Source organism: Talpa europaea (genome assembly GCF_964194135.1).
Source record: "Talpa europaea genome assembly, chromosome: 15".
In the NCBI taxonomy this organism is placed as follows: Eukaryota; Metazoa; Chordata; class Mammalia; order Eulipotyphla; family Talpidae; genus Talpa; species Talpa europaea.
This window is the reverse complement of record NC_140083.1, coordinates 7,093,319-7,119,012: the sequence shown is the minus strand read 5'-3', so window position 1 is coordinate 7,119,012 and position 25,694 is coordinate 7,093,319. Positions and strand designations below refer to the sequence as shown.

Genomic DNA, 25,694 nt, shown 5'->3' with positions numbered 1-25,694 from the left:
TGATGATGCCACTAGAAGATGAACAGAGAGAAACAACACTCTCCCCATGTCTCTCCATACCTACCTAGGGCCAACCGGATGCCAGCCCAGCATACTAAGCACAAGAATGGGGCAAATAAGTGCAATCTGGAAGGTCCTCAAGTGGTGACTGATTGTGGCATCATTCTAGTTTTCAAGAGCATTTTCAGGGGGGTTGAGGAGATTCAATTAACTCCTAGAAAGGGAAACTGTGTCAACCTTTTGGGTGAGTGCTCTGATGACTCATATTCCTTGGACAAAACTAAGAATGGATTTTTTTTAACAAATCTATAAGGAATCACTGGATTGACATTCAAAGATATTTCCAAGAACTACTCTTTCAAATCTCCTGAGGAATGTATCACCAAATAGCAAGGAGTTAAGTGTCAGAAACTAAGTGACCTAAGCCGCAGCATGTCTGAGGCAGCCTCCCGTTTCTCTGTCCTAACTGTTTCAGCCTCACTTGCTCCAGGCTTCAAACAACAAAAGACAGGAAGACATTTTACTCCATCACCTGAATCATCCAAATGATGTCTTACAGGAAGCAGTTCTATTCTAACCCACAAAGGCTGGGCTTCTCCCAATCATCCTCCCTATGTAAGAAAGTAAGCCAGCAGAAACTTCCCTCTTTTAGCAAGACCTCCCTAATTAAAACCATAAGGCTAAATTCCCCCAGGAAGGAGAATGGAATTTTCTTGCTGCAGATTATTATTACAAAGACTAGAAAATCTGTGCAGGCAAGAGCTAAGTGGGAACAAATAGACAATCCCAGCATCAAGACCTGTTATCATAGCTTATGAATCATCAAGAAAACCAGGTTAAAAAATTATTCAATAGCCTAGAGAAGAAAAAAACAAAAGTAATTACGGCTGTGCTTGAAAGTTTTTTCCCCCTATAATATCTAAAATGTCAATAATGTAATTATAATTCTTTGTGATTAAGAGATACATTTATATCTCTAAATGTAAATTCACTGATGAAATTATTCATATCACTCTCCAAAAAAAATTATTTCAAGAAATGCTCTCTATCAGAGCATCTTTACAACACACACACACACACACACACCCATCTAAGTTATAACAGCAGATACCAACCTGGCTGTCCCGCGCTGGGAATCCATGATAACCCGGGGTCAGAGGCTCGTTCTAAGAGAAAGAAAAGAAATCCAACTATGAGAAGAAATAAAATGTTAACAATAGTCAAAATCACCCAAACTGATGAAAGATAAATTCCTGCTCAGGTTTCTGAGGTGTTCCATTACTCTATCCCACCCTACCTAACGACATACATCTCCCTGTCCAGTCTCTACAATACAAAGCAAACATAAAGTATTTGCTTTGGAACACTATTTATGAACACAATTTCCCTCCCTGTTACAGCTAAATCTGTTTACTTCCCAGTATATCTCACCCTGGGAGCAACTGTGCTTCCAGGCAGTTGTGGGACTTAGTATTGTTAACTCCTACCTACTAAAAGCCACAGCACTCCCAATAGCTGGTTATACAACACATTGTAAATGTCCCTGGACAGAAAGGTACGGGACCACCCTTACTGAAAACTACCTCTTGATCTAATAAGTTTTAGCCCCTCCTCTCTATCAGTCTGCTGGGGCTCAGTTCTTTCAAACCTAGATGAAACTCTGCCCCTGCTCAAGACTTCCTCTACGTGACTCTACATCCCCCTGTGAACTCAGTGACGACTACCATCTACATGTTAAAATTTATTTGGGTTACACATATAATTTACCTTTCCAATTATTTATAAGTCAATAAATCACATTTATTATATATTTATTATTTATATTTATTGAATATAATTCAATAAATCATTTTATATTTTAACATTTTTATATCATGCTTGGTCTCACATTAACCATTAAAATCGCTGAGGGCGAGAACAATAACTCAGGAGAGCTGTGCAAACCCTTAGGTTCGTGTGAAGTCACACCCTGCGAGCATGCTCATCTGCAGTCTACCTGACCCCTGCATTCTTTCAGCCAACACACTGGATACCAAATATAGTCTAAGTGCTGCAGATGAGAGACAGAGCAAGAAAGATGAGTAAAGAAGGCGCTCACCTTTCAGGATACTTTCAAATGGGAAGAGATGCACGCACTCAACACAGCTACCTGAAAGCTACTCCCCTTCCTCCACCCATTTGTACTTTCATTCCTACCAGCAGAATAACTAGTTAAGAAAACTTTTCAATGTATGATAAGAGTAAACTTTCTACCTAACCGTACTCTGCTTTGAATACGTCCATCTCTTTGATTGTATGGAGTCCCTACACCCTTCAAAAACATGAAAATAAAGAGTCAATATAAGCGCACCACGGAGACTTGTGTCTTGTTCAGCATGGCCTGCCTGAGATCATTGTGTCTAAGACACAATGGTCACCCAAAAGAATGTGTAATAAATAAACGGAGTTCAGCGGCCAGAAATTCTTTAGGCATTCATTACTGATTCAATCACAGATAGTTGGGGTTTTCTTTTTCTATGCCTGAATCCCTATTTTGGACAGTTATAAATTGTCTCCATCAAAAGAACACCAAAGATAATTGCCTTAAAATATAGGCACCAAAACAATCTTGAGAAGAGAGAACAAAGTTGAAGGCCTCATACTTCCTGGTTTCAAAGTCTATGCAAAGCTACAAAATTCAAGATAGGGTAAGCCATACAGACACACAGACCAATGGAATACAACTGTGAGTCCAGAAATAAACCCTTACATGTGATCAACTGATTTTTTAAAAGGGTGCCAAGAAAATCAATGGGGGAAAGAATAGTAATTTCAACAAGCGATGCTGGGGGCAACTATGTACATGTGAAAGGATGAAGTTGGAAGTCTAACTCACACATACACAAAATTAACTCAGAAGACAGAAAACCACAAAAAGCTCATAAGAAAATATAGAAGTTAATCTTCGTGGCCTTTGTTTAAGCAATAGCTTCTTTAATATGACACCAAAAGTTTAAGTTACAGAAGAAAAGAAATAGGTAAATTGGACTTCATCAAAATTAAAAAAAAATATATATGCTTGAAAGCACACCATGAGGGTGGTGGGGAAAAGAAAGCACTCATCAATTCTAGGGATCTAAGACACAGCCTCGTGATTACAGTTAATGCTCTCTTATATACTTGGAAGTTGCTAAGAGAGTAGATCTTAAATGTCCTCACCACAAAAAAGAGATGGTAATTATGTTTTGCGATGCAGGTGTTAGCTGCTAATGCTATGGTAGCATCATTTTGCAATATATAAGTGTATCTAATCAACATGTTGTACATATTTATCTTATACAACACTGTGTATCAATTATATCTCAATAAGGCTGGGGGGAGAGGGGAGGACACTATCAAGTGAAGACAACCCACAGAATGGTATAAAGTATTCGCAAAGCATGTCTGATAAGGACTTGTAGCCAGAATATAAAAAGAATTCTTATTCAACAAGACAAATAATCCAATTTTAAGGTGGGCAAAGATTGGAACAGAAAATTCTTCAAGGATACACAAGTGGTCAATTAGCACATGAAAAGATGTTCAACGACATTTGTCATTAGAGAAATGAAAAATCAAAATTACGGTGAGATAACACTTCATACTCATTAGAGTGACTATTATCAGAAAGAGAGACAATAACAAGTGTTGGCAAGGATATGGAAAAATCAGTACGAATAAAAAATGATCATACAGCCACTTTCAAAACAGTGAGGCAATCCCTCAAAATGTTAAAACAGAGTTACTGTACAGCTCAAGGATTCCATGCCTAGGTATATAACCAAGAAAACCAAAACATGTCCACACAAACCTAGTACACAGTTCATAGCAGCATTATTTCATAATAACCAAAAAGCAGAAACAATCCAAATGTCCATCAATTGACAAATGGATAAACAAAAGTATGGTCTATCTGTAAGTGAACATAATTTAGCAATAAAAAGGAATTAAGTACGTACACAACACGGATGGATCCTGAAAATATTCTGCTAAGTGAAAAAAGCCAGAGACAGACTAGACTATGTGATTCTATTTATATGACATGTCCAGAATAAGCAAAGCCATCGGAAAGAAAGTAGATTAGCAGCTCTGGGGACTGAAGAAAAATGGAGAGAAACTGCTAATGGACACTGGGTTTATTTTTGGCACTGAAAATGTTCTGGCATTAGGCAGTGATAACTGATGCACAATTCTAGGATTATACTAAAAAAAAAAAAAAAAAAAAACCACCACTGAAACACTCCGAACATCTTGAAAAGGTGAGATCTATGGTCTGTAAACCACTTAAAAATACTTGCAATACTGGCTTTATCACACCAATTTTTACAGGAAGACATATGGGTTATAACTTAGATTATAACAAAAGAACAGGACTCCTGAAATCCACAAATGCCTTGTTTGTTCTCTATTCTACCCATTTACTTCAAAACCATCCCCTACAGATTTTAGCAATAATGATGACAATGACAAAAATGATAACTACTAGATACAAAACAATTAAGAAGAGTGTCACAGTGGAGAAGAGGAAGATGAGAAAGAGCAAAAGGAGATAATACAGGGGTACGTGAATATCTATTTCCTATAATTAGGGAAACAAACTCAACAATGTTAAGTAATTGGTCCAATGTAGCTCAGATATTGTGTGGAAAGCCAAAGTTTCAACCCAGATCTACTGGATTCCGAAGCTCTTGTCTGTTCATTTTATTGTGTTCTCTAATAACCATTTCATATTACCTGCTTATTTCAGACACTATGCCAAATTTGTCTGAGAAAGGAATTAAATGATTTAAAAAGTAATTGAAAACTTTCAAAAGCATATTAACAGAGATTAGCCTACATTTAAACTAGCACAATTTTGGATTTAAAAATGCAGAAAACTTTTTAAAAGGAAAAAATAGCATTCCAACAATTATCAAAAACCTTAATAGCAAAGACAGATCTAACAGAAGCCCAGAGATGTGTCAGAGGAGATGGATTTGCTCCTCCACCTGCTTTATAAAGCAAAGCACAATTCTTTCCCAGACTTGGAACTTTGCAGCCTTGGAAACTCCCTGCCTCTATGAAAGTGGCCTATAGTGAACAACAAAGATAGGTTTATCTTTTAAATTTTTGTGTTTGTATTATTTCTATCTCTTCGACATGCACTGATTTCACATGTTCTTCAATTTTACAGAAATAGATCCTACTGTATATATTATTTAGCAATTTCCTTTTCTGCTTCATACTGAGAATCTATCTCCACTTCTGCATATCCCTAGTTTTAACCAATTTTGACAACTACTTAGTATTCATATTATGAATGTCACAACTTATTTATCTGACCTATATTCCAGTTACCAGATACTTAAGTTATTGCCAGTTATGCTTCTTCTTTGTTTATACTCAAAAACCATGCTTCCTATGAACAATTTTTTATATTTCACTTTTCACTCATGAGACTAAATATCACAAATTGGCAAGAAGAGTAAATGGATAGCTTCACATCTAATAGTAAGAATGTAAGTATACTTAGTATATCCCACTGTTTTGGAAAGCGATGACAATAGTTATTAAAACATTAAATGCACACACTTTGCAATTTCACATCTCTAATCTCTGTATTGGTCTAGAGAATCATTGAACATGTGTTCAAAGAAGCATCTGCAAAGATTTTTAATGTAGTGCTGTTTGTAATAGTGAAAAACTAGAAAAAGCCTCAGTCTCAAAAGGAAGGAACTAGTATTATCAGTGATTGTGTTATTTCAACATCCTCTGTGCAAGTTTTTAAAAAAAGTAAAATCTCTATGAACGATCTCAGATGACAGCAGGACAATCAGAGTGCACGGTTGTTGCTTTTTAAATTTTTTTTATTGAAGTAATATCCCATTACTAAGTGCTACTTTTTTTTATCAAAATATAAAAAGAGACATTTCCATGTGCATGTAAGAGTAAATGAATGCCTAGAAGAGCTCTATAAGGATATATAACAATTTTCTAACGGTGCTTATTCTAGAAAGAAGGATTACATGCTAAAAATCCACTATTACCAATGTTTGTAACTTATAAAAACACCATCGCACAATCTCATTTAGTACTTACAATGCAGAAAAAAGGTTTTCTAACCCTATTTTACAGATGAAAAAACTAAATTTCAGGAAGATTAAGTAAAAATAAGAAAAAATAATTGATAGTAGCTGAGTTGCTCTCAGACTCAGGTCTTAACTCTACACCCAGTATTTCCACTACTTCATAACACCTAGTGAAGAACACACACTCCTAGCCCAGGAGAGGATGGCTGTGATTGTGTAAAGACATGGGCATCTGAGCTCTTAATCAGTGTAAAAATAATAACTGCTACTTAGCAGAGATGGAATCACAAGGCAAGCTAGTGGAACAGATGAGCTAGAAACCAGATGTGCTAAGCTCTGAAGAGGAAAGGCCTTAGTACCTAATAAGCAAGAGTTACTGGCCTTGTAAATACAAAGCCTAAGAAACTGACTGTACCGAGGCTGCTTACAAATTTAAAGAATATATAAGAAATAAAATACCAACCAGTCAATCTTTATTGACTACAGAGGTCAGCAATGCAACCTGTTTAGACGTGCTGGTTAACAGACGTGTAAAAGTGAAACAGAAGAGTCCTCAAGTAACTGTCAGATAGGACTGCCAAGGAGACGGTGAGTGCCGACTGGACAAGAGAAGCGATGCGCAGCAAGAAAAATACCTCCCGGCTTCTGTATTCTTCACAGACTGCTTAGACGCTCCCATATGTACCCAGCTTTGAAAAATTCACTTAAATAGAAGAATACTTCATTTATTCAATAAGAGTAAATTAAATAATTGCTTTATGACAAGCACAGTGCTGGTGTCCTTGTCCTTGAGGAGCTCAGAGTGATAACAAGGCAGAGTGACTGACTCTGTAACCCAGTCTATAGAGAGAGCTAGAGGACGCAAGAAGACCTTTTTAAATAGCCTTTGTGGGAGTCAGGGTTGGACAATAACCTCTAAATTGTAACCTCCCACTGGAGGACAAGACCCCCCAGTACTTTAAGTCTGATGTGAGAGAGAGACAACAGTTTCTAAAGCCACTTTTCTTTTTTTTTTTAAAGATTTATTTATTTTATACAAGAACCGGGGTGCAGGTCAGAAGCGCGGAAGGGTGAGAGAATTCACCAGAACCAGAGCGGGGAGCAGAACAGGCAGAAGGACCGAAGACACTGCTGAGGGGAGTAGCGGGAGAGACAGGAGAGGTCTGCCGCGCCATGTGGGGTTCTCCTGGCCGGCGGGGAATCAAACCGGCGCTGCAGAGGCTGCATCAGCTTTGCAGCGTGGCCCTCAACTGCTGCACCACCGGGGAGGCCCCTCTAAAGCCACTTTTCTAAACCCATCGTGAAAATCATCACTATCATTCTGAGTGATTAGCCAGTACATATGCTCATCCCAAAGTTAAATTACCCAAATACTGTACCCAAAGGGAAAAACCAAAGTGCTGTTTCCTCAAGCATCTTAAAAAATACAATTAAAAGAGAGGTGCACAATGAAGGCCAAAAGAACCCTGCTTCAGTTCAGAAACATAAATGCTGTAACATATCCGCCACAAACCCTAAACAATGATCAATAACACTATCCAAGTAGCCTCAGGAAGACGCCGCTCTGCCCATCTCCCCTGGTGTCACCTGCTCACCAGCGCTTGTGTTGAGCACCCCGAGTTCTACTACAAGTATTTCTTACTAGCTTCTATGACTGATGAGAGCTCACTGCTGTCTAGAAGCAGGGCATAAAATATGTATAATGTTACACCAAGAAACTTCTTTATAACAGCAAAGTCCTCACCCTACTGTCTTTCTTTTGTCTCTAACAAAAACAAACAAACAAACAAATCAAACTATTCCACAAAATGGGAGAGGAATAAAAACACTGAGAGAAAAATTAAATCTTGCTACCATGCAATCTTGGAAGACAAAAGTCAGAAATGAAGCTGTTCCTCTACAAACAAAACTTAGAAATAGTACAAACCCAGATTTTTCTTTGATTTAATGCCCAGTTTGAATATGAATTTCACATTATCTTATACACATTTAACAAAGGACGGAAAGAATGATTTAAGACCATCTTAGCTGAGAAAAAGAGCAACTCCAGTTGCCCAGGATAACCTACTACCTTGTTCTACAGCAAATTTCGAAGCCTATTTTTGAATTAGGGCATGGAAGGGATGATGTCCCTAAGTTCTACAGGCTAAGACACACAGAAACCAGTCCCAACAACACACACGTCTGGCTCAGGAAGAGAAACAGCTAAGCAACCACAGGTGACATTCTGCTTCCAAACCAATGTCAAAGGACCTAAAGAAAACAGGAGAGATTACAAATAGGAAAATCTGGTGGTATGACAATCTAATAGTATTTGACAACATGGTTCCACCACAGGACACAACTGCTAACTGGTAAACTAAGCCTTCAAGCTACAATAGAGTAAAATGTAATTCATTCCACTGCCCCATCCAAACAACTGATGTTAGTTCTTTGTTAAACTCGCCACTTGTTGGGAGCCCATGAGTGCTCAGCTCACAGAAACCCACAACCACTACCATTCCAAATACCCCCACCCTTTTTTTTAAAATTACAAATGTCCTAATATAAATAGTAAGTTTCAATTTAAAATCTTACACAGAGTTTGTTAGGTGCTTACAGCCCACTTCTGGAATACATTGAAATTTTTCCCTTTCAAAAATAGTCACAGGTTTCCAGGAAATAACCAATCAGATGCCTTTTTCTTTATAGGTAAGCAAACTGAGACAGTGAGAAGTACCCTGTCCACTGTAATTCAACAAGGCAGATATAAAAGCGGGCCTAGACATTAGAACTCTTGATCCTCAAATCATGTAAGTCATTCATTCCTCAGAGTCTGCTAACTGCAGATATAACTAGTTCCTTTCACGATGCAGTAGGAAAGGCTTGAACTTTGGGTGTCAAGGGTTGGACATTCAAACACTGGCTGTGTCACTTTTAACTGCGTGACTCTGGTCAACTTACATAGTCTCTCTGCCCCTTAATTTTCTCAATTGTGTAGCATATAATCTCTACCTCTTAAAGTTCTGGTGAGTGAATAATTCAGATGATGTTTATCTGGCACAGTATTTAACATACAGAAGTTCCACAAGAATTCCTTCACAATCCTCATGACTATCGGTTGCAAATGAGAGAAAAAGTATACCAGTGAATAGGACAAAAGTAGCACTTTTTTTTAGTTTACTCTAATATTAATATTAGAGTATTATTAATCTAATCTAATATTAGTCAGTTCTTTAGAAATACATGCCGAGTAGCTACCCAGCCTCACTGAAGGTATTCAAAAACTAAGAAAAAAATAGTGATGTTGTAAATGATTCCAGCATTCAGAGAATAAGTGAAATTACTTTGCCTTTTGTGACCTATACACATCATACAGCTAAGGAGACGCTGTTCAGGCATCAATTCTTGATTGGCTAACCCTCCCAGTTCTTTAAATGTCCTTTACAGACCAATCTGTTCTTAATTAAAATTTAATCATCACAAAATTCTATTGTGAAGTATACAAATAATAAATCTACCTCTTCCATTCCAGCATTAAGGGTTGAAATCATACTAAAAATATCCTCCTGCAATTATCTTTCATTTTTTCTTTTTAAAAAATTGTGATTCATATAAATAACATGAAACATTGTCTTCAACCATTTTTAAGTACATAGTTGTGTGACAATGAGTACATTCACCTTATTGTGTAATAATCACAACCACCCACCTCTGGAACTTTCTCATCTTCCCCAATAAAACTATTAAACACTAACTAATCCCCCTCTCCCTGGTAACCACCAGTCTACTTTCTGTCTCCATGAACGTGACTCCTTAGGTGCCTTGTGGAAGTGGAATTCTACAATAGTTGTCCTTTCGTGGCCGAGTGATTCCACTTAACATAACATCTGCATGGTTTATCCAGTTGCAGCATGAATCCAGAATTTCCTTCTTTATAAGGCTGAACAATAGTCCAGTGTATATGTACAAGACATTTTGTTTATATAAACCATCTGTTCATGGACACGTGGGTTGCTTCTACCTTTTGGCTATTGTGAATAATGCTGCTATGAAATCAGGTATAGAAATAACTGTTAGAGTCCCTATTTTCAATTCTTTTGTGTATAGACTCAAAGTAAAATTGATGGATCAGTAATTCTATGTTTAACTTTCTGAGAAATCACATACCTTTCTCCACAGCAGCTGTATCAGTTTACATTCCAATCAGCAGGCAGAGGTTTCCAATTTCTCTATGTTCTTGTCAACACCTACTTTCTGGGGGGGGGGGGGAGAGGGAGGGAGGGTGTGTGTGTGTGTGCACGCGTGTTTGTGTGTGTGTGTCAACAGCCGTTCTAACCAATGGGAAGTGTGACCTCACTGCGGCCCTGACTTGCATCTCCCTGAGAGACGCTGAGCAGCCCTTCATGTGTCACTGGCCTCTTGCAATTCATCTTGGGAGAACTGTCTATCCAAGCTCTTTTCCCATTTTTAATCAAGCTGTTTTATTTTTGTGGTTGAGTTATAAGAGTTCTTTATACATTTTGGTTATTAATCTCTTATCAGATATATGATTTGTAAATATTTCCTCCCGTTCATGAGCTGCCTTTTCCGACCACTGATAGTTTCCTGTGACACACAAGTTTTTAGTTTTCAAGAAGTACACCTGATTTTTTTTTTTTATCTGTGTTTTTGGTGTCATATCCAAGAATCTACTGCCAAATCCGAGGTCACAAAAATTTACCCCTAGGATTTCTTTTAAGAGTTTTATAGTTGTAGCTCTTCTGTCTAGCTCTCTGATTTATTCTGAGTTAATCTGTGTATATGGTATAAGAGAAGAGTCCAGCTTATTTTGTTTTTAACATGTGTCTTTAGCATGTCTTTTGGCATTAGGTTCCTTAGATCTCCACTTAGCATCTTCTTTCTGGCTTCTGAGCATTATTTATTCACCAATATAGCAGTTATAAATCAACTGACTCTCAGCTCCAAATTCACCCCTTAAATATTTTTCCTTTGACAGCAGACATGGTATCAACCTTTGTCCACAGCGGGCACAGAAGAGACATTTTAGGAGGAAAGCACCTTGTTTTCTGGTCCTAACATGCTTTCTTAGCAGCCTCCCGTAAGACAAGGTGTTTTCCTCCTTCTCGGCTCCTGCAATACACAGTAGCCAACAGTAACCAGCAACTTCTCCCAGTAATCCTCTTCAGGCGGTTATGTAACAGACTGCGTCTAGTAAGACAACTCCCTGTGAACCGCTTCCCTCAGTGTGCTAGAGGGCTGGCTTCTGACAACTTTTAAAAGGCAGATTTCCAGCAGGTTCTGCGGGTGAGGGATCCCAGGGTCTTGCTCCTCTGCCATTCAAGGAGTTATAGCCATGCCTAGATCTCAGCCCCTTGTGCAGGAGATGGAAGAGAGGAAAACTTCTTTTGGGTGTTTTATCTCAGCCCTTGGTTTAGATGCTGTTATAATTATATTAATGATACTTTATAATATATCAGTCATATTATTACATAGTATTATACTTATTATATTACATCTATTACTCTTCAGAGTTCTTCTTACTTCTTATAAGCCAACCCCTTACTACTTCAATCTTCTTTTATAATAATTCTGTTAAGTTTCCTTTTCAAATTATTGATACTTGTAGTCTCTCACTTGATTGGGCCCAGACTATTAGAGGTGAGCTGAAACAACATGTTCACAGTCCCCTACTATATAGAGGACAGGCATCAGGCTTAGTGTTTCTGTACATTACCACTTTGTATTCTCACTAGAACTCTGATACATAACAGATATAGTAAATATGCGATTCAGAAACAAAGCTGAGGTTCAGAAGCTATACAATTTGCCCACAGTAACACCAATCAATGTATTTGACACTTAAGTCCCTACTGGTTCTCTGCCATGGTGTTGATCTTTCTTCACAGAAACTTCATTTTCTTCACAGAAACTAGTACTAACCACCCATGTGCAGGTAAAGAACAGAGGGCAAGCCTAACTCCTATCCCTAAAACATTGGCTGGCCTTGACTAGTGTCTGGGAACTCAGATTCCAGGTTTCCGTTCTCAGAACTGATAAGAGCAACTCGCTGATTGGACCGTGCAATCAGTAATGTTTCTGCTGAACACCTCCTTTTCCTTCCGGGTGTCTGGATTTTGGGTGTGTGGCAGGCAGAGGATGCCTTTGTGAACAGCTGTCTCCTTCCCCCAAAATAAACAGAAGAGTCTCCACACTGTCTAATGAGCATCCCTGGGTGACAACTTGTTACAACTCTGCTAGGGAAGGGAAGCACATCCTGTGACTCCCCATGCAGAGGCACCACTGGAAGCCTGCGCCTGATTTCTTCTGGACTTTTCCTGATGCACATTTTCCCTGGGCTGATTTTGCTTTAAATCCTTCCATTGTTAGAAATCACAGCCAGGTGTGTGACTATAAGCTGAGCTCTGTAAATCCTAGTGAATCTTGGACCTAGGGTAAGTAATCTTAGAAACCCCAATACAACATAGGCATACCAAGACTTTTAGTAAATGCAGAGGACAGGAAGATGAGTAGGGTCTCTGCCCTAAAGAACATTACAGTCTATTTCAATTTCTCTTTTTTTACTTGTCTGGTGTTCCCTTTTTAGTCTGTTCATCACTTAAAATAGATTAGATACATTTCCCTGAGCTGAATTTCATTCTTAGTGCTGAAGTGATACTAAATATTTAATAAGTCCATCAGGTGAAATCTGAGATACAAAGCTCTAATAAACTCAAAAGGCACACATATTTTCTCTGTCCTTTCCCTGTCTACTGTGTTCCTCATTAAAAATAAACTAATATAAACCCTTGTACATTGTTGGGAGGAATATAAAACGGCTATGGAAAACAGATGGTTCCTCAAGAAGTTAACAACGGAGAAATCACATGGCCCAGCAATTCAACTCCTAGGTATCTACCCCTCCTAAAGAACTGAAAACAGGGCCTCCCCGGTGGCACAGTGGTTGAGCGCTGGGTTGCGAAGCTGCCCACAGCCTCTGCAGTGCCGGTTCGATCCCTGGCTGCTCCCCAGCCACCGGAGGAGGGTCCCACATGGTGTGCAGACCTCTCCTGCCGCCCGCTGCTCCCCTCAGCAGTGTACTTCGGTCCTTCTGCCTGCTCTGCTCCCCGCTCTGGCTCTGGTGAATTCTCTCACCCTCCCGCGCTTCTGACTGTACCCAGTGCTTGTATAAATAAATCTTAAAAAAAAAAAAAAAAAGAACTGAAAACAGGTACTCAAACAAATACTTGTACATGCAGTTCATAGCAGCACTATACACATGAGCTAATGTACATCAGTGAATGAACAGATAAATTACGGTACATACATACAAGGGAATATTATATAGGTACAAAAAGGAACAAAAATGGATATGTGTTACAGTACGGATGAACAAAGAAAGCAGGATGAACGAAGAAAGCATTCTAAATGAAAGAAGCCAAACACAAAACATCACATAGTATCTAATTCCGCGTAGTATCTAATACCCAGAATAGGTAAATTCTGGAGGGAGAGTGAAAAAGCACAACACTGTGAATAACTAAATGCCATCAAATTATCCTCTTAGTTAATTTTAATAAGCTTGATTGTTACATAAATTTATCTTAATAAAAAAAATTTTGCAAAACAATGCAGTATAGATTATCATGTAAATGAAGAAAATCAGCCTCCATGGTATTAATATGAATGGGTACTTACAGCTTAAAGTACAATTACCAGTGATGCACATAAATTCAAAATGGTAATGTATCTCAATTTATACCCTGGAAAAATGTTTGAAGATTCAAAACAGTTCTAAAGCAATGATACAGATACTGATGTAATTAAGTATGTATATATTTAATTGCAAAAGTTGTATCAGATAAAATGCTTCACAATTACATAATTTTATATAAAATTTTGAATATGTAGAAATAAATAAAAATAAATAAAGATATCTGCCTATTTCATCATCCTTATAAGTTTATATACGCTGGCCTACCATTTTAGTGGAAAAACAACACAGAGCCTTATATCCTGGGTTTCCTTTTATTCCAGCATATACAGCACATATATACATTTTTTTCCCCAATGTCTAGCAGTATGTATCCCACAATATTTACAGTAATTACATGCCTTGGTGTTGAGTTGGGTTTATAAGTGTATACTTTTTTTCTTTTGCCTATATGTATTTTCTAATTTTTTAACAATGAACAAGTACTGCTTTTAAGTCATTAAAACACTGAGATAATAGGGTCTCGTAGTGGCACAAGGGGTTAAGTCTCAGCACTATGTAGCTATCCACAACCACTGCAGCACAAGTTCAATCCCTGGCCTCTCTGGCTAACCCACATGGCTCAGACCTCTCCTGTCTTGCTCACTGCTCCCCTCAGCAGTATATTTCAGTCAATATGTCTGTTCCCCACTCTGTCTTTGGTGAAGCCTCTCACCCCCTTCTAACCCCACATCTCTGGCCTACACCCCAGCTCTTGTATGCATAAATAAATAAATAAATCTAAAAAAATAATTGAGATAATAACAGTGCCACCTCATGGATACTGGGAAAAATAAGTGAGGTAATACATATTAAAACTTAACACAATATTCAGCATATTATAAGTATGCAATAAATGTTAGAAAGTATGGGTATTTTACCGCACTTATGTTTTTGTAAGTATTTATTTCGTAGGATACCTGTTTTGCATTATCTATGGCAGGGGCATTCACCGTAATGCAGAATCAAGTCTAAATTAATGTAATAATAGTTTTTAGCTGGCCGAGCAGTTTCCATTAACTTATTCCCAACTTTCTTACCAGAGCCAAGATGAGTCACATAAAACACTACTCATACCACTACCACACTAAGGACTTTCCATTACTCACAAGACTGAGTTTCAGGCATCTTAAATATGGCCTCACCTGGTCATTCCTTTATTCTCCCCATTTTCCAACCTTCAACAAAAACTTACTGAGGGATTTACATGCATCCAGTACTATAGTAGGAATAGAAAGGCAAATAGGTCACTAATTCTTCTTTTAAGGAATTTGGAGTCTAGTAAGAAAGTGGCATTTAAACAAATACAACATGAATCATGCAATAACGTGTAAACGTAAGTCTCAGAGAATAAATATAAATAATAATAAAGTGAGAAAGGCATAAAGAAATCACAAAGACAGGGACTCACAAGAGGTAAGATTTGAATGGGGTTTGGAGGATGACTGCCAATAGCTAACTTCAAATATAAACTACACTCAATTTATTTCACACCTTGGGGGTGTTCCCATCACACACATCAACATAAGTAAAATCCAGCATTCTTAGATTCGAGCTCAATGCAATCCTATAGCACTATTTCAGCATTTTTTCACACTGTGCAATAAGACCCATTCATGACTTACATAAGAATTCTCAACTGTAATTTAAAAAGAAAAAAAAGAGCAGCAGTTTTCAACATTTTGGTCTGAGAAACCCTTTATACTCTTAAAAATTATTAAAGGTTCCAAAGAACTTTTGTATATTTGTGTTATAAATATTGGCATTTAGGGGCCTCCCTGGTGGCACAAGGGTTTGAGTCTCAGCGCTACCAAGCTATTGCCAGCCATTGCGGCATGAGTTCAACACTGCTCCCCTCTCAGCAGTGTATTTCAGTAGATCCGCCTGTTCTGCTCCCCACTGTTTCTCTGGTGAATCTTCTCACCCTCCCCCACCTCTGGCCTATACCCTAGCTCTTTATAAAATATTGGTTCTCTAAGTTATAAAACACATTTCATTATATAATATTTTTAAAAATCACATTCACTAGTATCAACATCAACTTCATCCAAAAAGTCTGTAAGTACTGTGGCTGCCAAGCCCATTATGCAGGATGCACATTTTCCAACATTCTAAATTTTTGTTGCAAAGCTCAGATGGTGATGAAGATAATGATCACTAGTAAATTGGGGGCCACCACCTTGATAATTAGGTGTCAGCAGTTTTACTCATCATTTATTACTGGTGTTAAATATCATCATTGTTTTCTTTAAAATAAGAGGTTCATTTATTTATTTACAGAAGTCTGAATAACCACAGTCTGTCAAATTTTTTTCAAGTAAAAATAGTGTTCCATGAAAAATGTGGTTAGTTTAGCTGGCAATTCAAAAAATCACAAAAGTGTTTTTCCCTGAAATCACCATTATATTTAATATGAAAATGCTTTATGCATATTACCCATTTTGTTGCACAGAATATTACAAAGAAGCATTATCCATGTGGAGATTTTTTAAAAATATTTATTTATTTATGCATACAAGAGCTGGGGTACAGGCCAGAGATGCAGGGGGTGAGAGGATTCACCAGAGACAGAGCGGAGAACAGAACAGGCAGATGGACTGAAAGGAACAGCAGGCGTGACAGGAGAGATCTGCCATGCCATGTGGGCTGCTCCTGGCCGGCTGGGGATCGAACTCATGCTGCAGAGGCTGCGGATTGCTTCACAGTGTGGTGCTTAACCCCTTGCGCCACCAGAGAGGCTCTCCATGTAGAGATTTAATAGCAATAATTTTTACTGCTTCGTCAAGGACATTTAGTGAAACTGGCATTTTTTCCTTTTTTTAACTGCCAAGTGCATGGTGGTGATGAAGATAATGACCACTAGTAAATTTGGGGCCACTACCTCAGTAATTAGGTGTCCAACAGTTTTACTCATCCTGGTTTATGCAATGTCAGTGCAAATGTCAACAGTGAAAAAGGCAAAAATACCTTAGTGTTCTTATGAAAATAGTTTTGATTTTAAAGTTCCTTGAAAAGGTCTTAGGTTCCTTGAGGGTCCATGGACCACACTTTAAGAATATATTAGACAATAGTATTTTTTAAAAGAACTAAGTACCTCACACTTAGTAAGGGTAAGAATTATTTCATAAAAGTTGCTTTAATCACTTATGTACAGACAAATATTTAACTATATACTAAGTTTTCACATAAAATGGATTTCTTATGGGTTTTGATGAAAAAACTCTGCAAACTACTCCTCTAACCCATACCAACTGCTACTTTCTTAAAACCACTCTAGCTTTTCTTAAACACTTAAGTTTATTCCACCACACTGATTTCGAAACATATTTTGTGTATGCCTATGCCTCACATTGCCAAATAGATAATAAACTTATAAAAATTTATGTAATCCTCAATTGTACTAGACATATCACATGTTCTCATAAAAAATTTAATTGAATTTCCTCATTAATATATAATGGGCCTAATAAGAAGCAATCTGTCTATGGCATAATGGACACACAAATACTTCCTAATTTTGATATGACATAAATAATTCCACGAATAGTGAAGTCAAGAGGGTAAACACAGTCCTTGGTATCACGCTGATAATGAGATATGTCCCTAACACATACTAGTTCCATAATTATGGAATGTTGCTTGAACTCCAAGTCTCAAAGTCTTCACCTTCTAAATGAGAACATCTTCTGTCTCATAGGACTGTTTCAAGAATTAAATGAGATAATGCATGCAAAATGACGTGCACAATGTCTGCTACTTAATGAGATAGCACTGCTAAAAACATTAATAAGAAAAAATGCCTTATTTATAGGCATTAATAAGGCATTAATAAGAAATAAGGCATTAATAAGAAAAAATGCCTTATTTATGTATACATAATGCCTTATTATGTATACATAGTACATCACCATAAACAAAAAATAGGCTGGTCTGACAAGTATGGGATCACAGATTTTGAGCAGATCACATAGATTATCTAATTCTAACCAAACATCTTTTTCTGCATTCTACTCACCTTGCCCCACACAGAAGGAACTTTCAGATAAGAAAACCAAAGTAGCACAAGGTTTTTGTTTTTTGTTGTTTTTTTTCTTAGCACAAGGTTTTAAATGTTGTTCTCATGGTTATGGAGTTAGTGCAGGACAATAAATCCTTTTCTCTAATAACCCTGCTCAACAAGCAACATTCTGAACGCAGATGCTGAATCACTGAGATTCTATCACATGCCCAAGGAAGGTCTCACAGGCAATAAATAATAAAAAGGGGGCAGTCTTCTAATTGTTAAGTTTGGGGTCCTCTAGTTATAACTTAAAAAGCTATCTAAGAATATGAAATTCACTTTGTGCAATCATTGATAATTATCTGCATTTGTATCTGAATGGAATAATAAACATGATTATGTGAGTACTTATTATGCCAACTAAATACTAAATATGCAAACTGATAACCACCAACAAATTAGTTTGAGTTGTTAATATTCAATTCAAAATGGTGCTAGACTGAGTTGAATACTTCACAAGCTATGGCATCAAAAAAAAAAAAAAAAAAAAGGATACCTCTTAATTAGCCTCAGGGTATAAAGGAAATTTATCCCAAAAGACAACTCTGCAACATTAAAACAATTCGTTTGAGACAGGCTAACATGTTGAAGATCCCAGTCTTATTTTAAATTAAGACTTTCACCTAAAAGGTCAACACAGACAAAATAACTTTTAACTGGTGTATAGTAGCTATTTCAATTTAGTTTTTATAATTTTCTCTTCACTTATATTTCTATTCAACAAGATGTCAAATCAGATCTGTTGCTAATTAGCAGAGTAACTTACAACAATTTACTCAACCTTTCTGATCTGTAAACTATATGTGATTATACTCATACGTTGAAGGGATGTTAAGATTAGGCAAAATGCAAATATCCAGCACCTAGGTTTAATTTTGTGTGTGTGTGTGATCAACTATTAAGTCACACAACGACTATCTCTATCATAACCTCATCATGCCTTGATTCCTGAATCAATTATTCAACTCCTACATTTTCCCCCAGTCCTCTTGGATAATCGTCTCCAGTAAGCAAAAGATACTCTGTAGGAAAAGAAGGCAAAGAACACTATGCCTACAGTTTTCTGTAGTACAATTGGATTTCGAGACAGGTGGGAGAGGACAGGAGAGGCAAGGGACCTATGCAGACAGGATGGCACTGGGTCTCAAGTGGGTCTCAATGCTGCCCTTTCTGAGGGGACAGAACTACTACTCAGCTTATCACAAAAAGGTGGCGGGGGGAGGCACCTACACCTCCAGGCACTGCAGCATGTTAGCTACCTCACACACATTATTTTGTAATCTAAGTATTATTTCATTATCAGGGTAGGAAACTGAAACTCAGGTTAAGTGGACGAAAGCCAAACAGTAAGTGGTAGAGGCAGGGGCACACCGATAACTCTGCTCTCTCCGTTATCTGGTATGGTGACTTAGTCCGGAAAAGCATTTATCCCTAGACCAAGCAAAGACAAGTGCATACTCATCCACACGTTGGCTTAGCCAGGCTGATCTCTCCCACCAGTGGGGATTACTGAGAACTCGTTCACCTTGAATCTGCAGGTATCGCCTACTTACTCCCCGTAGGAAAGGGAAAGCAGTCTCTCAAATTTTAACATGCATGCAGTCACGATAAGGTATCTTGCAAAAATGTTGACTCTGATTCAGTGGGTCTGGGGTGGCACCTGGGAGTCTTTATTTCTAACAAGCTCCCAGGAGAAGACGAAGCTTCTGGTGCTCAGATCATCCTCAAAATGGGTCCAATGGGTTACACTCCATGGGTCCCAAACCTGGCGGACTATCAGAATCATCTGGGAATCATTTGAAAACTATAGGTCTCCAAGCCCCTCCCTCCTAGACATGCAGTGCTATCAGAGACCTTCTATTCATCATTCTGTAATCCAAAGAAATACATGATTATTAATGAAAATAACCAAAGCAAGCATTGACTGAGAACATACCAAATGTCTGAGTGCTTCCCACTTTAATTTACTGAGCCTCATTACCACTGGGTAAGGTCGGGACTTACAGCAACATTATTCCCATTTTTACATGCAGAAAGCAATGCACCCAGAGACTGGACTTGTTCAAGGTCAGTTAGCAGAACAGGAGTTCAGAGCTGAGTTAATCTAATTCCAAAGAGTGGGTGCTCTCACACCACACAACGCTGCTTCCCACATTACTCAACAGTAATGTCACAGATTTTAACAGACACTTGAACAAATAAATCCAAATGGGTCATCTCAGAAGATGTCACCCTGGGAAGACTGCTCTTATTCCTCAGATACTGCCTCATTAAAAAAAAAAAACACACACACACACACACACACAACACAACACTGTCACCACTAAACTAAATAACCTAAGCGCTCTTGATCTGAAAATGTAAATGCCTTTAGCACCAAAACCTATGACTGTAAATACCTTTAACTGGAATAAGAGCTCATTTGAATACACAGATTTGATTTTCTGACAACCCAAAATCAGAAAAAAACAATTCAAAGAAACCCAGCATCGATCAAGCTATTTTTTCAATATAAAATTCCGTGTTAGGAATTGAAAATGTTTTCCTCATCACTCATCTCTGAAGCTGATTCCGAATGCAAGTTCTTTATGTTTTGCGCAATGGCTGTACTACCCAAAGCAAAGTGATTATTTTGAAGGACAGTACTCCTTTGAATGTACAGATGCTGTTATGTTTGTTCAAAAAATTATTTAGACTCTCAGTCTTACTAAAAGCAACCCATTTGCCCTTCACACTCAATATGAACACACACACACAGGTTTGGAATGACTGTCTTAAAGCATGCATTTTCCCTTCTGCTGCAAAGCAACTGCTTTAATTTTTTGCCAGTTTTTTTAAATAAAAAGTATATTTTATTTGTATACACCCATCCACAGAAAGAGAAATACAATAATCAGGCATTAATGAAACCATTAACTGCATGCAGTACCACCAAAAGCTTGATACAAAGGCAACTATAATATCCGAAATATGTGCAAATACCCTCACATACAAGGGATAAAGGCACACACAGATATACTAGGAATGCAACTACAAGAAGATATATTTCTACATCCAGATTAGCTCCTTTGTCAAATGAATATGTCCTTTTTCAACAAAGAAAATATTCTGCTAACTCAGAACGATTAACAGATTTTTAAAAAGCAGGCATTAACGCAGATGAGCACAATTCCACATAACCAACCTCTCTGCTTGAACTGGACTCCCCACACCTTACTGAAGCCACCATTCCCCTGCACAAACTCCCACTCCACCACCACCCCCCCACGCACACCCAACTCCCCACCAACCTCACAGGGGTTCCTGGGCTGGTCCATGGAATCTGATGACATCACTCTCTCTTCCTTCCTGGAATTCTAAACCCTGCTGCTCTCCCCTTGCACACAGCTACCATCTCCATGGCAACCTCACCTCCTCCTGCTTCCCTATTGGCTTCATGGAGCAGGATACACAAAAAGGTTTTCCGTTCTCCCCCCACCACCCGCCCAAAAAAATGATGCTTTCAACAGGAACCTGAACTAAATTTAGCTGCTTGGGATTCAGAGTCCTATGACTAACAAAATACAGAGAAACGTCCTCCTTCCTACATTCCACCCTGCCTGCAGCCCCGCCCGCCGTGCTGCTTCACCTCCTTATCTCTGACCCCCTCCCCAAGAGCCAGTGGCATCTGTTGTGCACTAAAAATCGCTGGACTGTCCTACATATAAGACTGGCACACAGGAAATTCTCACATCCAAGTCTCCTCCCAAAAAGAAAGGAGGAAAAGAGAATAAAAATGAAAGTATGCACCAGTCAAAAAGCAGCTGGGACTCTGCAAGTGCTGAGCCCAGGTCCTCTGCGGCTCCCTGCCACCCCGGCTGGCAAGCCTACGCTCCAGGCAGACCTGTCCGCCCTCCTGTGAGACAGGATTCTGTTGCTATTTGCTTCATATTCTTTCTACCGCCAGAAGAAGGGAAGACAAGGAGGAAGGGGAGGGAAATGAGGTGGAAAGCCTGCATACCTCAATGACCAAACTCACTAAGCCTAGACTCACAGGCCCTGGGTCGCGTTTTCCACACCCGGAACCAACCTACTGTGTAAACTGGAGCAAATTCTCACGCATCTCATCCAAAAAGGTAGCTCCCACACAGGATGTTATAAGAATTACTGACAAAATTAATGTAAAGTAGTTTAGGTCCCTGGGCCAAAGGGACTGAATAAAAAGAGAGTAAGCTGACATCATCAGTAGTGAAATTCCTGTGGATATTAACAAAAATTAATAATCACCAGAGGGGGGACACGAACATCTAGAAAATTTTCCTTTCATACTGATAAATATATACCACAAAATATGCAGAATTTCTTGAACCACAAACAGTCCCCAAAAAGTTATCTGCTTCCAGCAAAATGCAGCTACACTCACCTCACACGCCAGTCAATCCTGAACTAGCCCTCTATTTGGGAGCTGGCCTGACTTTCCTTTACTTAGACCAAATTCTAACTTGGACATGACTCTCCCTAAATGATAGCTGAGTACAAGCCAAGGCTTCATTTCCCAGCTCAGAGACACACTTCCCACTCCAGGGAAGTAATTTTCTCTGAGAGCAGTATCTGATAGCTGAACAGTGAGTCCACCCAGGGGCTAGTTCCTATAAGACTCTGAAGGACAAAGTAGCAATTGTAACCAAGTAGGAAAGGCTCCAAGCAGGTCAGAGCCTTGTAGTACGAAAGGGAGTGGATTAAAATAAGACACCCCCGGGGAAATTGTATTTCCAGTTTGCAGAGCAGACTCAGCTCCAGGGCACCAAATCTCCAACGAAAAATAGACATGAAAGGAAAATGGTTTAGTATAATGAAGAAACAGGCAATTATCCAAACAGAATTTAAACAATTTGGAAGCTTTAGCAGAGTCAGGATGTCCCACTAGTTAATACACAGACATTTAGAGTAAGCCTCACAACTTGCTGTGGAAAACAGCAAAGAGTACAGTATTTGCTAATAAACAACTGAAAGTCACGTGGGGAGGAGAGGGGGTGGAGGAACTGAGTGTGATTAGCCAATCTGTGAGATATGTGCTTGCTTTCTTTTTATTGAAGTAACACTGGTTTACAATACTGTGATTCAGAGGCATAGGATGGTACCCCCTCAGGCATGTTCCCCATGCCCCACCCACCACCCAGCCCTCCATCTTGAAAAGTCACTCCTAAGTGAGGGGCCAGATGGTTCCCGAGCTATCATGAGCATGCCCTTAAACACTCTTAAACACAGACAGAAGCTCACTTCTTCCACAATGGGAAGACTGAAGCACAGTTTCCAAAACTCCCCATCAAAGCAATTACTGAGCTTGACGTAACTGTCACTGATTTGCTTATCACTATGAAATCTACCAACAATGGTGAACTAAGTGGACAGCTACAAATAAAGCTCCATTTATCTATTCCTCTCACTCAACAGTGTACTAAGTGCACTTATTACGTGCCATGGGTTCTATATGGGTCGTTGTTAAATCTCAAAAATACATCCCAAATCTGTACATTGCATATAGTCTTACCTCACTTTGCAAAGAGAGTAATGAAGCGTTCCAGAGGTATCAATGTGACCAAGGTTATATAACTCATCATTAAATTTTCAAAAAGCCAAGACTCCAACCCAGATCTGTTTGAACTCCAATACCTAACGTTTTTTCCACTAGGCCATCCATTACAGACAGTTGAGGTTGGAAATAAACAGAAATCATTCTGTATGTCTGTTCTTACATCATCAATAAACTATAGGTTGCTTGAAGGCAAAATGAAAGTCCTATGTTTTACGTATTACTAACAGGCACTCTGAACCTTAAGAAGGCATTCAATACATATTAATTTACTATTCTAATCCTATTAATCTAAACTCTGAACAAGTAGCAATGGTTCTACTCAGATATTTTTAAATTGAAGTTCACTTGAGAAATTACATGCTGAAGTGAAATGACCAAACTTCAGATAACATATTCTGGAATTCAATTTCATAATATTTAAGATGAAAAAATTATCACTTTCGTAATACTTACACTGGCCCAGCTACAATGCCCTGCCTACACTGTCTCATCTGCTGGCTTTAATTTCCATCACCCGACTGCAGTCAGATCTATACATTAGATTTATGATTTCTAAATTCTGTATATAGAACCAGAGCATTCAAAAGTATTTCTCCAGGGATGCCACTAAAATTAAATCAGCTGGTTTGAGGAACATGCTAACGAGGCCAAGGTCACATGTCTGATACCCATGTGAACCAGTTAGCATTACTCTCTCCTACTGCTACAATATGTACCCTGTTATAAATATTCACCAGTGGTTTACTGAGACATTAATGCAAAAAGTATCGCTACTTCTGAAAAATAATTTAAAATGTGTATCTACTAATGTCAAACATAATTGTTTTTTATTCTTCAGAAAACAGCAATTGTCTTTCACCCTCTCTTTCCATCTTTATTAGATATCAACCACATGCCATCTGGAGCCTCCTAAGGCCAGCACTAGAGGACACACACAGTTAAGTGTGCTACAGAAGCTGTGTGTGCAGGAATAGTGAGTGTGCACGAGGAAATAACTCTAGAAGGTGTCAGGGAGAACGAGCTCCAGGAGTTCCCTTAGCAAAGGAGGCAGGTAAGTATGGGCATTCCAGGGAGAAAGAATGAAGATATACAAAGATTTACCAAGGTATGGACATAAGACAACACAAAAACAAGAGAATTTTCAAATATTTTACAAAGGCTGGGTTGAACATTAAGATACAACCAGTTAAATGAAGATAGGGCAACCTCTTTTAGATTTTCTATCTCATCCAGGTTAGGTTTTCCCAAAACCTAATTTACTTTCAGTTAGATTTCCATAGAGTAAGGGGGTGGGGGAGGATTATTACTACCATGTAGAGATTTTTATCTTATAGTTTCCCTGATACAAAAAGTTAAAATAAGGTGCAACATTCTGAAAATGAAGCCTTTAGGGTCTCAGAAGAGGTTATGAAGAGGTTTCTAAATAAATACTTAATGAAGATGTGTCTATACATATTTTGCAGCCCTGTGAGGCTGAATGAAAGTTTCCTTGTTCTCTGAGGACAACTGGTTTAAAAAGTGATCCCGTTTCTGTGAATGTTTGAAACTCTAATTGCTGAATACTTGACAAGCAGAGTTAAATTAATAAAAGCAGCATCTTCATGCCACACTAACATTCCTGACACATAAACACATAAATACATAAATACATCTGCATACCTACAACCTACGAGCTTTGACAGGCAAAGGATTAGCACATATGATGGGGAGTTATTATCAGTTATACAACCATTGAACAAAAGTAGAATCTGGGTATTAAGCAGACTTTTCATTGGTGACTATATATACAGAAATGGACAAAAACCATGAGTATACAACTCAGTGAATTTCCACAGTGAATCCACCCACACAGCCTTCCCGAGGTGAATAATCAGAATAGACCAGCGCCCAGGAAGCCATCTCGTCCTTTGCAAGGTCACCGCTGGCAGGCCGTAACAATACTTTAACACCTTAAGTTCATTTTGCCTGTTTCTGAACTTTCTATAAATGGAGTCACACACATCTTATGTACTCTTTTGTGCTGGCTTCTTTCATTCCACGTTGTATCAGAAAAACTGATCCATTTGTTTAGTATAACGATAGGTTATGTGGGGCCTCCCTGGTGGCGCAAGGGGTTAAGCATCTCACTATGAAGTAATCCGCAGCCTCTGCAGCATGAGTTCGATCCCCGGCCAGCCAGGGAGCAACCCACATGGTACAGCAGACTCTCCTGACTCGCCTGCTGCTCCCCTCAGCAGTGTA

The 25,694-nt window shown here is 38.5% G+C and overlaps 1 protein-coding gene across 31 annotated transcripts in view; it reads right to left on the bottom strand.

Annotated features, from left to right (window-relative positions):
• RBFOX2 (RNA binding fox-1 homolog 2) overlaps nt 1-25,694 on the bottom strand; it is a gene marked incomplete at its 5' end in the record, with an annotated part of 239,344 nt that overhangs the window by 155,139 nt on the left and 58,511 nt on the right. For 13 of the 31 annotated variants that reach the window (XM_084256424.1, XM_084256419.1, XM_084256431.1 and 10 more), the window contains 2 exons: nt 1,116-1,166; nt 21,169-21,210. The exons of 5 other annotated variants lie outside the window; for them this stretch is intronic. In XM_084256424.1, the coding sequence (XP_084112550.1) occupies nt 1,116-1,166; nt 21,169-21,210 (93 nt within the window). Of the gene's footprint in view, nt 1-1,115; nt 1,167-21,168; nt 21,211-25,694 lie in introns of those variants that run through there. 13 more of the 31 variants (XM_084256411.1, XM_084256412.1, XM_084256414.1 and 10 more) reach the window with 1 other exon arrangement.